At 41.3% G+C, this 12,269-nt stretch overlaps 1 protein-coding gene across 3 annotated transcripts in view; it reads left to right on the top strand.

Annotated features, from left to right (window-relative positions):
• The window catches only part of CEP350 (centrosomal protein 350), a 2,433,119-nt gene that overhangs the window by 1,578,788 nt on the left and 842,062 nt on the right, over positions 1–12,269 (top strand). For all 3 annotated transcript variants that reach the window (XM_069641456.1, XM_069641455.1, XM_069641457.1), the window contains 2 exons: positions 10,619–10,706; positions 11,283–11,429. In XM_069641456.1, coding sequence (XP_069497557.1) covers positions 10,619–10,706; positions 11,283–11,429 — 235 coding nt within the window. The remainder of the gene's footprint in view (positions 1–10,618; positions 10,707–11,282; positions 11,430–12,269) is intronic.

Genomic DNA, 12,269 nt, shown 5'->3' with positions numbered 1-12,269 from the left:
CACTATATCTGCAATTATTATAGAATAAAATAAACATTCACAAAATTTCAAAAAAACAAATCATTGCAACCAATAATTCATTTCATTATCTGAATTTAGTCCTGTATTGCAGGTATCCAGAATACAGATCCATTTCGCTTCCCTTCTCCTCAATTGCAATTCTCTGTTGCCTCCTCTTTCCATGCTTTCAATTTTTTCTATGCCCAAAAACTTGATAACCTTAATATCCGTTGCTTTATGTTCTTGGTCAAAATGAGTTGCCATAGGATATCTTGTGTCCTTATTTTTGATGGCTCTAATGTGTTCTTGTAATCTAATTTTCAATACTCTAATGGTGCTTCCCACATATTTCTTATTACATATACATGTAATTGTATAAATCACATATTTAGTGTTACAATTAATAAATTGCTTCAATTTGTGAATTTTTCCATTTGGTAGCCTTATCTCTTTTACACCACTTTCCATTTGGTCACAGATTCCACAACTTCCACACTTATGAGTTCCTGTTGGTGCTGGTACTTGTAAAAATTGACTTAGCACTTCCATTTTTTCTTCTTTCTTATGACTTGGACTGATTTTTTGCTTTATTGTCGGTGCCCTTCTGTAAATTATCCTAGGTTTTGCTTCTATGTACTCTTTCAACATTTCATCGCTTTGCAAAATGTTCCAATGTTTTTTCAAAGATTTTTTCAAAAGGTGAGCTTCACTATTAAAAGTCGTTATGACGTCTACCTTTTTTTCATTTTTCTTCACCATTTTTTGTTTTTCTTTTAGTAATTCAGTTCTAGGTACTTTTTCTGCTTTATAGATAGCTTTGTCTACATCTTGATTTTTGTAACCTCTCTGGATGAATTTTTCTTTAAGCAATTTGACATGATTCTCATATTTTTCATTTGAACTACAATTACGTTTTGTTCTCAGAATTTCACCATATGGTATATTTTTAATTATATGCTTGGCGTGATTGCTTTCAGCATGTAGAACTTTATTGACTGAAGTTGGCTTTATGTATAGATCTGTTAGGATCTTTTCCCCATCTGTGTAAATTAGCAAATCCAAAAACTCAATTTTCTCAGAGCTTATTTTTTCAGTGAATTTGATATTATATTCATTCACATTTAGATATCTGATGTAATCGAAAAGTTCTTTTTTGTTTCCATTCCATATCATAAGAATATCATCGATATATCTTCCCCAGTAGGTTATGTATCCATTAGTAAATGCTGTATGTTGCCATGCATGATTAATTTCAAAATGTCCCATGAATAAATTAGCATATGACGGTGCAAACTTGGCCCCCATTGCTGTGCCTCGTTCTTGTCTGTAAATTTGTTTGTTGAACAGAAAGATGTTGTTTGTTAAAGCAAAATTCAACATTTCTAAAATCATTAAAGTTTGTTGAAAGAACGAAATTGATCTTGTTTTCAAGAAGAACTCTGTTGTTTCAAAGACATTTTTCTACAAGCATTCTTCCCTAGCTCAGATTCGGACACATAAATAATGCTTCACAATTCGAATGTGTGCTAGGCTTTTTTTTAAATATTTGTATTTATTTGGTGTTTGATAATACACTACATAAATAGGCTGATGCGTAAACTTGGGCTATTGCATTATATCCAGAATGTAGTAGTAACCACCAATGATCAGGTTGTTGTTGTGAATTATGGAAGGGTGTAGTGGTTGAAAAGTGGCAGCAGTCTGCTGCAGGAGTCTTTCTTTCTAGTGCTTTCCAGTGCCTTTTACTAGAAGTGTTTGTTTTACACTTCAAATAACATAGCAATATCGAAGTTGCTGCTGCTTTAAGAGCCGTGGACGCTGTGTTTAGCTTGACATCCTCCCTTTGTAACCATAAAACCATAAAACCCTGCAGGATCCGAGAAGCGGCTGCAAAGTGGTTGAAAAGTGGCAGCAGTCTGCAGTCCGCAGACAGCAGAAGCACGAGCACTGAACAGAATTTTGGTGACTGCGTTGGTTCCTAGTGAAAACCACACGTGAGTACTGTACCATAAATCATATCCATGCTTGAGACCTCTCGGATTAGGTGCAGAATGTCTGCAACGCTAAGCCGGTTATCATTACATGGTCACAGGATTTAAATAACCAATGGCTTAGTCCCTGTACTTGGATGCTTGGAGACTGCAGGTCTTAACCCTTTGATCCAAGCAAGTACGTTTAATTTCTTGTTGGTGGACGATACCAAAACTGTCGAGCTTGGAATCTTGGAGGCTGTGGGGTACAAACCCAGTGACACAAGCAACTGTAACGCTCTGCTCCCGGTAGACTTATAAAACAAAGAAATGTCAGGAGGATCGCAGGAAACAATTATGAACACGAGCCCACGGTGCATGGGCCTGGGTTTCAGAACGCACTGGGAGATCGCTCCTAAAGGAGGCGATGAGGCTGTTAGTGATATGATCCCACGGTTCAAAGAACCAGCGAATACGCAACAGTGTGCCAGCAATAAAGCCCTGACCCTTGAAGTGCCCCGAGACACGATGGTGGATGTAAGGCTGCTGGGGTCATATCCCATTGACGTCAGGGTGGAAATTGGAGCTACAACGGCTTTGCTGCTAAACATTTTGGAAAAAGAGGCTGATGTGGTCCATTATGAACTTGAAGCGACGCAAGCCTGTATGGGTTGGGAAAACCCTGGATCTTCAGCTCAAGCAGGCAGAAGAAGTGCCCTGCAATGCGTTGGAAGAGGCCAGGAAATGAGGAACTGCAAAAAGTCTTGCAGCTCCACAGCCAAATAATGATCCTGACTCAAATACAATTACTGACCAAACGGCTATATACTTGTTTGGCAAAATTACAACAATGGGCAAGCAAAAAAACAAATACAGCCATCACTGAAGACGATTTGGAAACCTAGAGGGCTGACCCCTACTAATCTACGGTCTAAACAACGTTGTTTCTACTGCAAAGTAGATAAAACCTTGCTACCAGGTGTTACGGTGATATAAGGAAATGGAGAAGCGCAGAATCTTGACCCACACGCCTGCTCACCTCAAGTGATGGTTGAGGAGGGTGCAACTCAATCTTATGCTCGGAAAGGAAGGGTCATAGAGCTCAAGCTACCCATAGGCAAAAGTGCGACAAATACCCAAGTTGAGAGGGGGAAAGGGCTGGAGGAACTCGAGAGTTTCCCGAGGCGAGAAACATTAGCACAGGTCATTCCCCTACATCTTGTGCATTGAGGTCCTGGGCACACGACAGTGAGTCATCTCAGAAAAGATGAAATACAGAAGACCAAGGCCCATGGGGTTCAGCTCCAATGGGCAGAAAAAAGGTTAAATTGTCTTTAGACAAAGCACAGCAATGGCGCATGCCTCGTGGTCATAACAGCAAGCGTTTAAGTACATCTTCTTCCACAGACGAAGTACCAAGGAACCCCTCAAAACTTCTATCAGATGAAGACCTTCTACTGTACATGGCGGCAGCCCAAGTGGAAGATCAATCAGTCAATCCCATGATTGATGCTGGTCTGATTGCAGCCTTTATGATAATGATGGCACAGTTTATGAAGCTTTATGAACATTTGAGTGATCAAATCAAAGATCAGACAACATTGATGGATATGCTTCATTCGAAGATTCTGTTTGTGGAAGGTTTCATAATGGCCATCCAAGGAAATCTAGATAAAAACTCAGAGCAGATCATAAAATCACAGATCACAAATCTAATGCAAAATACAGGGGTGGATGGCCAATTTTGTCCCAACGACGATAAAACCGAGATCTTCCTCATTGGCTCAAAGCTAAAACTCAGCAAATTAGGCCCTAAATACCCTTCATTCAATATAGATGGTAATCTCATCAAAGTTGACAAGGTAGCAAAAACCTTAGGTTTCTATCTAGATTCTGCTTTAAACCTTCAACGACAAATTAATGCCACTGCCTCATCAACGGCATACACATCAAAACTGATAAATGCCTGTCGACCTTTCCTGAACACCAACAGCTGTCTCACCCTTGCTAGAGCCCTTATAATGTCCAAATTGGACTATTGTAATACTCTTTACTTGGGTACCAGCCAAAGGAATCTGCACAAACTACAAGTAATGCAAAACAATGCTCTCAGGGCTGCCCTTAACATCCCTCGATCCATCCATATCACACAAATTAGACAAAATGCTAACTGGCTCCCGATCCAAGGCAGCATCACATTCAGAACTCTCATGATTACCCTTAAGTGCCTGAACAACTCAGCTCCCAAGTACCTAATGAACACATTTTCCAGAAAAGAATCCACCAGGCCTACCAGATCCACATACGCCCACTGCCTAAACATCCCGACTTTCAAAGTAAACAAAGCAGGAGGCTGAAGCTTCCCAGTTCTAGCAGCTAATACTTGGAATAAACTTCCACCTGTACTAAGAAACAACACTGTGGTCTTCTCGTTTAGGAACAAAACAAAATGTTGGTTATTTGCGCACGCCAACTAAAAGTACACTGCTCTATCGTTACTCCTAGACCTCAACAATTCTTCTGACCTCTGCTCTGTGCCATGGTAGGATTTCCACTCAGGCCAGCTATGTCCAGGTGTACTCCTACCTAAGCTCTAATTATTCACCTGTTTTTCTTTACATTTTGTAAAATTACATGACCTGTATATATGTAAATGCTAATTTTATCATTGTTTAACTTACTGTATTCTGTATTGCATTGTATATAATTTCTGTAACCTTGTACTTTAAGAAAAAGCGCCCAGATACCCTTGGGCTTGGTGCGCTATATAAGCAAATAAAACAAACAAACAAGAATTCTCCACAGTATTATTGATCCAATCATAAATGAAAAAAAAAAAAAAGACGGAGTGATTTGGAGAGACAGAGGAGTGAATCTAAACTTCAAGTAGATAATACAACGATCAGTGTAACTGCAATAAATCCAATGCCTAAGCCTTCTGAACCGGCTCCTTCAGGTAATTATAAGATTTTAAAAGCTGTGCGGAAGCAGGAAGCAAGATGTGGGGGGAAAATGACACCAACAACCCTAAGGATGGGGTTTAGTGTGATACTAGTTAAGAGTACACAGGAAAGGAGGGACATTCTCTCTCGAATGAACACACTGTCTCAAGTAAGCTTAACCAAGGAGTAGAACCTCCTCCCTTGGACATGGTCTTCAACAACCAACATGGACAAGTCACCCCAAAGTAAGAGAGATGCTGAAGTCAAAACTGTCCCAATAACGGAAACCATAGAGTAAAGGGACAAGTCGATTTCAAAGCCAGAGGTTGTCCCACCACTTGCCGCCTCAGAAGGAAACCTTGGTTTTGAGAAACTGAATATTTCCTAAAGATACCGGGGCACCTATGCAGAAAGGGAGAGAGAAAATTGAACCCATTTCTGTAGATAATGGCATCAGACAGGAGGGCCCAAGGTGGGCAGAAAAACTCTAACCAGTAAATAGAGGAACTACTCGAAGAAGAGGTGATTGTGGACTTAATCTATCTACCTACACATCATCTGAGGAAGAGGAAAGCATTGCTCCAGGCGAGTGGGAGGATGGAAAAGCTCTTTTAAGGCTAACTATATCAGATGGTAGTAGCGAGGCAGAGAGAAGCAATGGGGAGAATATGAAGAAGTCTCAGAACAGTGCAGGAGCCTACAATGAGGATAAGCAACAGAACCTCGAATTGAGACAGCAACAAGGACAAGAGACAGGTCTTTAACTAGGGCAGAGGTCCATGCCCACACGTATCAAGGCAGCTTTTACACAATTGAGAAATTCAAGACAATGGAGCAAAGGAGGATGGATTTGATGAGGGGAACTAGCATAAAAAGGAGGGGGGACCTGATGTCTCAGAAATTCAAAAAAGAGGAGAGCAAGGGGATAAAAAGCAGCAAAGATTGGCCTCATGATACTTTCAGACTGCTTCTGGAGAGAGTATTATTTATAAAAGATGACCTAATCTTAAATAGAGCAAACGTGCTGTGCCTTTTCCACTGTATTCCCCCCCTAAGGGGGATTCAGTCAAAGGGTTTACACCTGATTGAATTCCCAGAAGACGACATACTGGATAAAGCAGTGATTTACCTATCCTCAACAGCAAAAACAATATCTATTGCTTGGGAGGTGGAGGGTAAATTACTGCCCATGGCCTTTGCCCTATCGAAATATGACCTAAAAGACCAAAGCCTGCAGAGAGCATATAAGGGAGGAAAAATACCTCCCCTGTGAGAACAACCTCCAAAACCATGAATACATATCATGGGGCAAAGTGGGGACCTAAATTAGATCAGAGGTCTACCTAATCCCACCACACAGTGACTCCAAAAAAATCGGAGACTGCATAAAAGTGGAAAATGGCAAAGCACTGGTGGAGACAAGATGCCACGAAGAAGATCCACGGCAGGGACAGGATGAAGTAAGCTGTGGCTGGTTGGCATGAGCACTGGCTGCCGGTAGCTCACGCCCATGGCACTCAAAGCCAAATGTGGTGACTGGGAAGGAAACGCATCCCCCGCAGATGGTGCTGTGTAGTTTGAATACGAGAGGTTTTGTACATCTCTTTGGAAACTGAGACCTAAAGTTTGATGACTATGAATTAGTTTGTCTACAAGAAATTTGGCTGCGGGAATCGCCACTTTTGGAGGGCTTTACCATCGATCCAAACCCGGCAGAGAAGGGCTTAATTGGACGTCCGATGGCAGAGATTTTAAGTGCATAAATACTTGTGGCTTCAAAGTGATCTCAATAAAACAACATACTCCGCTCATTCAGGCATTGACATTAAGGGTGGGCTCACAACAAGATGGCACAGGAAGGATGGTTCCGATGTTCAACCTGTCCTGGAATGTAGCATCATCCAAGGGAGGTGGTTTTGCAAGATCAGTCCTAGACTTAATAGATGAAGCTGGTCAAATCGTGACGTTGTGATATGCTGCGATTTAAACATCCATTGCTTTTATACCAAGGTAAACCTGCTCAAAGAGCTTATTCCATTGGCCTCGCCCTCAGTAGTAAGAGAATTGCAAGGAAAACATGATCTAGCAATGAGGACATCATCCTTCCTAATGGCCATATCAAATGGGAAAAACCGGCTACTCTGACTTGGAAGATGGGGCTGAAGAAAAATATATTCAATTACATTTTTGTCTCAAACAATTTATATGGAAATTTGACGAGTTTAGAAGTGTGCAATACCGTGTTTATCATAACATCATAAAGCTAACGATTAAGGGTTGGAACCTCAAACCCTCAAAACGTTGGTAGTTGCCCCTGGCAGAAACAGACTAATAATACAGTCTGAACATCCCACTGCCGCTATGGAAACCCAAAAGGGGAATACAACTCTTGACTCCAGTTACATTTTTAGGGCTTTTGTGGAAGTAAGATCCAGTGACCGAAGAAAAGGATTGTCAGCTCGCCACAAGTTTGATACAGAAGTTGCAAAAAAGAAAAAGGAGCTTAAAAGGCTTACTAGAGTATGTAAAAACTCAGATACAAAGCAGTCGCAGAAAATGTTAAGCCGATTGAAACAACAGTTCAAAAACTGGATGAAGGGGCACAAGGGCAAAATACTCCTGCAAGATACGGAATAAATGCTAAGAATGGTGGCCTAAAAAAACACATCGGAAATGTGGAAGGTATTTAATGATATAAGCGTTCCCAAATCCTCTCTATCTAATCCGGTGCCAGCCGAAGTATGGGTGGAGCATTTTAGTACACTGTTCTCGAAATCGGGGAGCCTAGAAATCTGGGAGGCTAACACCCCAAGAGACTGGTCCTTCATGACAGAGAAAAGTGAAATATTGAATTTAATAAGGAAGGGACGTAACTCTAGGGCCGCTGGTCCAGACAGCATCACAAATCTCATTCTGAAAAAGGATCTGGAGAAATGGGCTAGTTATATTATGCAGGATCTGTTTGAAGAAATCAAAAAGACAAAAAGAATAACAGTCATGGACTAGTTTGATTATTGTTCCAATCTTTAAGAAGGGCGATAGATCCAACCTGAACAACTATAGGCCTATCACCCTCTTGGATGTGATTGGTAAACTCTTCGGCGCATTAATCCTAAAGGCCCTCACAAACTGGAGCATACAATCAAAACATTATGATCAGTGGCAGGCGGGATTCGTGAAGGGGATCGGGACTGCGTTAAACCTTTTTTTGATTAATATCCTAAAGTCCAGAGCTAAGGCGAAGAACAGCACTGAAATATACCTTGCCTCAATTGACTTAGCCCAAACTTTTGATACAATCGATAGGGATACTCTTTGGACAAAATAAAAATAAAAACTGGGGATGTCCACATGACATAAGAGACGCTTTAAGGACTCTGTAAATGGACATCACCTTCAGAGTCAGGTTAGACAATACCTGAAACCGTTCGGAACCTATTTGAACATCTAATGGGTTGAAACAAGGCTGCACTTTGGCCCCAGCGATGTTCAACTTGTTCGTATCTGATATTGAGCATGCCTTCAGAAAAATAAGAAGCTTTCCACCACAAATAGCTGGAGAGCTGGTAAGTAGACTACGGTCTGATTCTGCTGGCTCAGACTCAGGTGGGCTTACAAAGGCAATTGGATGTGTTGGCCTGTTATGTGGAGTCCAATGGACTTAAAGTAAACGTTCAAAAATCAAGCATTTTAACCCTTGGCTGTAAACAGGGGATGGGGGTGGGGTGTAGGCAAGGAAAAAGCCTGGTACCTAAAGGGGGAGAAGATCCTGGAGGTCTCATCTTTAACATACTTGGGTATGTGTTTAAATGTTAGTGCCATTAATGCTCAAAGAGAAGCCACACTACGGAGCAAGATTAGGAATTTGGCAGCCCAGGCAAGATTGATACACAGTGAGACATTACAAATTCTCGCTGAATCCGGTCATCAAATTCTACCACATGAGTGATGCTAGTCTTGACTTATGGTGCAGAGGCTTGAGTTATTTTGTCGGCAGAGGTCTGGCTGACACCTAATGGCATTTTTTAGAGAAAGGTGCTGGCCCTACCTAAGTGCATGCTGATCCAAGCAGTAAGAGTGGAGTTGGGCCTCACCTCTATGTATGCCCTTACGGTGTGGAAAACGCTGTCATTCATCATGGCAAACAACAAGGTAGGCTTTGCAGTGCTAAAGAAAGCCTCGTTAAATAACACTGATCATCTATTGGCGGAGTGGAGGGCGGCATGCAGGGCAATTCTGAAAAATTTGAACACATCAGAAGAGTCCCTTCTGGTAAATCCAGCCCAGTTAATATGGAAATGATACTATCTGGATTGGATTGAGTCACTCCAGGCCAGGAGAAACTTCAAACTCTACGGGAAAGGTATCCAGCATGGAGGGCCCAGGGCACAGTACTAATCTACTTGTCAAGATTTCCAATTAGTTATCTGCGTGGGCAGTTTATGCGCTTTCATTTTTATTTGATGCCAACAAAAGAAGTGACTGAGGTAAGAAGAGACAAAAACCTGCTGTGCAAAACTAACCAGGAGTCACTGTATCATCTTACTTTATTATGCCCGGAACTACGAGAGAAAAAAGGGCTAAGTGGATGGGGAGGTTTTTTAACCAATCAACAACTCTCTTAGCTGAACACTGGTGGACACTCCTAATACAAGGAGAACGGATCTCATTAACGTTGGCATTGCTAGCCTTACTGAAGGAAGCTTTTGTAATTGAGAGGAAGGTCCAGCATAGTGGTTGACCGCAAAGATCTAATGGACAAACTGGTTGGGGGACAGTTGCAAAGTACTTTTAAATGTAAGCATTTGTTTGTAGACAGGGGGTTTTGTCCTTGGTAAGAGAATTATAAATTGTGATATATTTTTTTTTTTTTACTTTGCTAGCAAAAAGGTTTGAGTTTGTAAACCGTGTGCTAATTAAATAAAAAATGTTTTATGGAAGGGCTTCTACTGGTTTAAAGATGTTCCAGAGCTTCTTTTGCATGCTGGGCGTTCCAGAGGTAATACATATTCAAAGTCTAACAAAATGAGAAACAATTCTCCTTTTAAGGGCTTGCATGAACATTTTGGTTCACCCGAAGACAACTTTAGTGTGGCATTGCATGGACACGTTCCTCTGTTGATGCTCTGTGATAGGGCAGTTCCCCGGGCCTTCTGTGAACACTAATGGATTTGAGTTCCAAATACAATGCCTACTTGGGTCAAGTTGTTGTCATGGCGTTTATGAATGCGCTTATGTTTAATGGTTTTTTATGGTTCTTGAAGTTTTTTAATAAATCCCCCCCTCTTCCTTTGTTTGGTTAAGGTGCTTTTCAATTTCTGATAAATAAGACAGGAAGGAGATGAGATGTAGAAGTATGTGAAAGTTACCAGTGTGACTTCTCCCACTCGACAATCACTTTTTGTCCAGATGGGTCTTCCTCAGTCCCTGGTAATATGAATCCAGTGTTCTCACACTGTTAAAAGGACTTATGGAGCGGGAAGCCATGTGTGAAAGGCCAGATGACAGTTAATGATACTGCACAGCATGCACCAATCCTAGCGCCTTCCTGAGGATGACCTACTTTAAATATGGAAGAAACTGGGATATGAACTAAAAGTACAGAAGTCACTTACATGGCAGACTGTTCTTGGTGGTCATACCTGATAGTATTCAGCAAGGCAGAACATCATTTACTCCATTTATGTTTTTTAACCTATGTTTCAGGCGCCTACGAGATAAAGGTGAGGATGACAAGATGCCCCCAATCCGGAAACGTCAGCGAGGTCTGCTTCTGAGACTGCAACTAGAACAGGTAACTAGAAGCTCTTTCTTCTGGTCCTCTGATCCCATAGACCATCACTGAAAGACCAAAGCTGTTCAAGCGAGTAATCCTCCTGTTTGCTCTATAGCCCGCAGCTGCAGCAGTTGATCGTAATCAATCGCCTCCTTTGACACAGTAGACAGTTGCTTACATCCCTGCACACACCTGCTGCCGGTCCTAATCATCATGGTCAAATCCAATGTCATGTAATCCAAACAGTATGGAGACGCAATTACTTGGGATGATTTAGTTAAAAGGGGTGGGGAGTTGAACATACAAATGGTAGGCTGAAATCTGTGTGATTTTGGGGTGGGCAAGTATGCGGTCAACTGGGTTATATGATTTCTCTTGCAGCTGATTTTGAATATTCCTTTGTACCTGCATAGGATACTGCTTTTGATTCTCACTTTATTACAGTAGGATTTCAATAGATGACATTTGTGAATCGGGGTTGCTTGTAAGGGTTTTTCATGGTGGTTGCTTGTCGATATTGGTTTATCGAATGGAAAAGACCTGGACGTCATGCCTAGGCAAAGATTCATCACAGAGGGTTTCTGATTCCCACAGGCTGAAATTAAGCGCCTCCAGGATGCAAGCAAGGCGGCTCGAAAGGAGAGGCAACTGATCCTGAAACAACAGGAAGAGATTGAGCGGATCCGGCAGACAACCATGAAACTTCAAGAGAAGCTCAAGTCTGCTGGAGAGGGCAAGCAGGTATGGGCTATTAGAGGAAGAGCATGCTTTGGAGTAATGCATTTCCTGGCATTTGGGTGTGCTCTGAGAAATAATTTACACATAGAGCATATGCTTACGCAGTGAAGGACGCGAATGATAATTGTGATGTAACTGGATAACCTCTTGCATGCCCACAGTTTACCAGGTTAGTAACATTCCAGTCGATTAACATATTGCAGCAGGTATGCTGACTATTAGTAATGCAGCAGAAGGTAATTGCACACAGAACGGTTTGGAGTAAAATTAGAACTGACACAGCACAGGTTTTAAGTTAATTTAGCAACATGCATGATTGGAGTTTACCAAGCAAAATAACACAGGCAGAAATTGGAGAAATATAAATCGCATAGTGAGGCAGTGAACTGGATAATTGCCAACAAATAGGTCTCTTAGCCTTTAGCATAGCACTTGGTAGTCAAGGGACAAAGCTGCAGTACATCAGGTGAACAGTGTCGTACGACATACTCTAATGCCAACAGCTATTCTTTGGGACTTTAACCCGGTTCTTTGAACTTTGAATCTTGCAAAAGAACAGTAGTCCTGCTTCAAGGCTAGATGTTATTACAGATGCATCTTTTCCTGTTTTCTCCCACAAGCGATCTTCTTTATATTCATAAGTTTAGAAATATTTCCTGCGTCCTGCTGTCGCATTGAACACTTCCATTTATTTGTATTTGTTTTAAATATGTTTGGATGTTTTAAAACGTTTACCATTTGAAACATTCTTCCAATTAAAAATAATAAGAGGACATATGTAAACTTCCTATTTAATCATTACATTTTCTAAAAATAGCCTGCTTCACTGAGTGAATACTCAGC

This window comes from Ambystoma mexicanum, chromosome 1q (genome assembly GCF_040938575.1).
Source record: "Ambystoma mexicanum isolate Mex_15411 chromosome 1q, UKY_AmexF1_1, whole genome shotgun sequence".
NCBI classification, from domain to species: Eukaryota; Metazoa; Chordata; class Amphibia; order Caudata; family Ambystomatidae; genus Ambystoma; species Ambystoma mexicanum.
The sequence above is the reverse complement of the archived record's forward strand: the minus strand, read 5'-3'. Positions and strand labels throughout refer to the sequence as shown.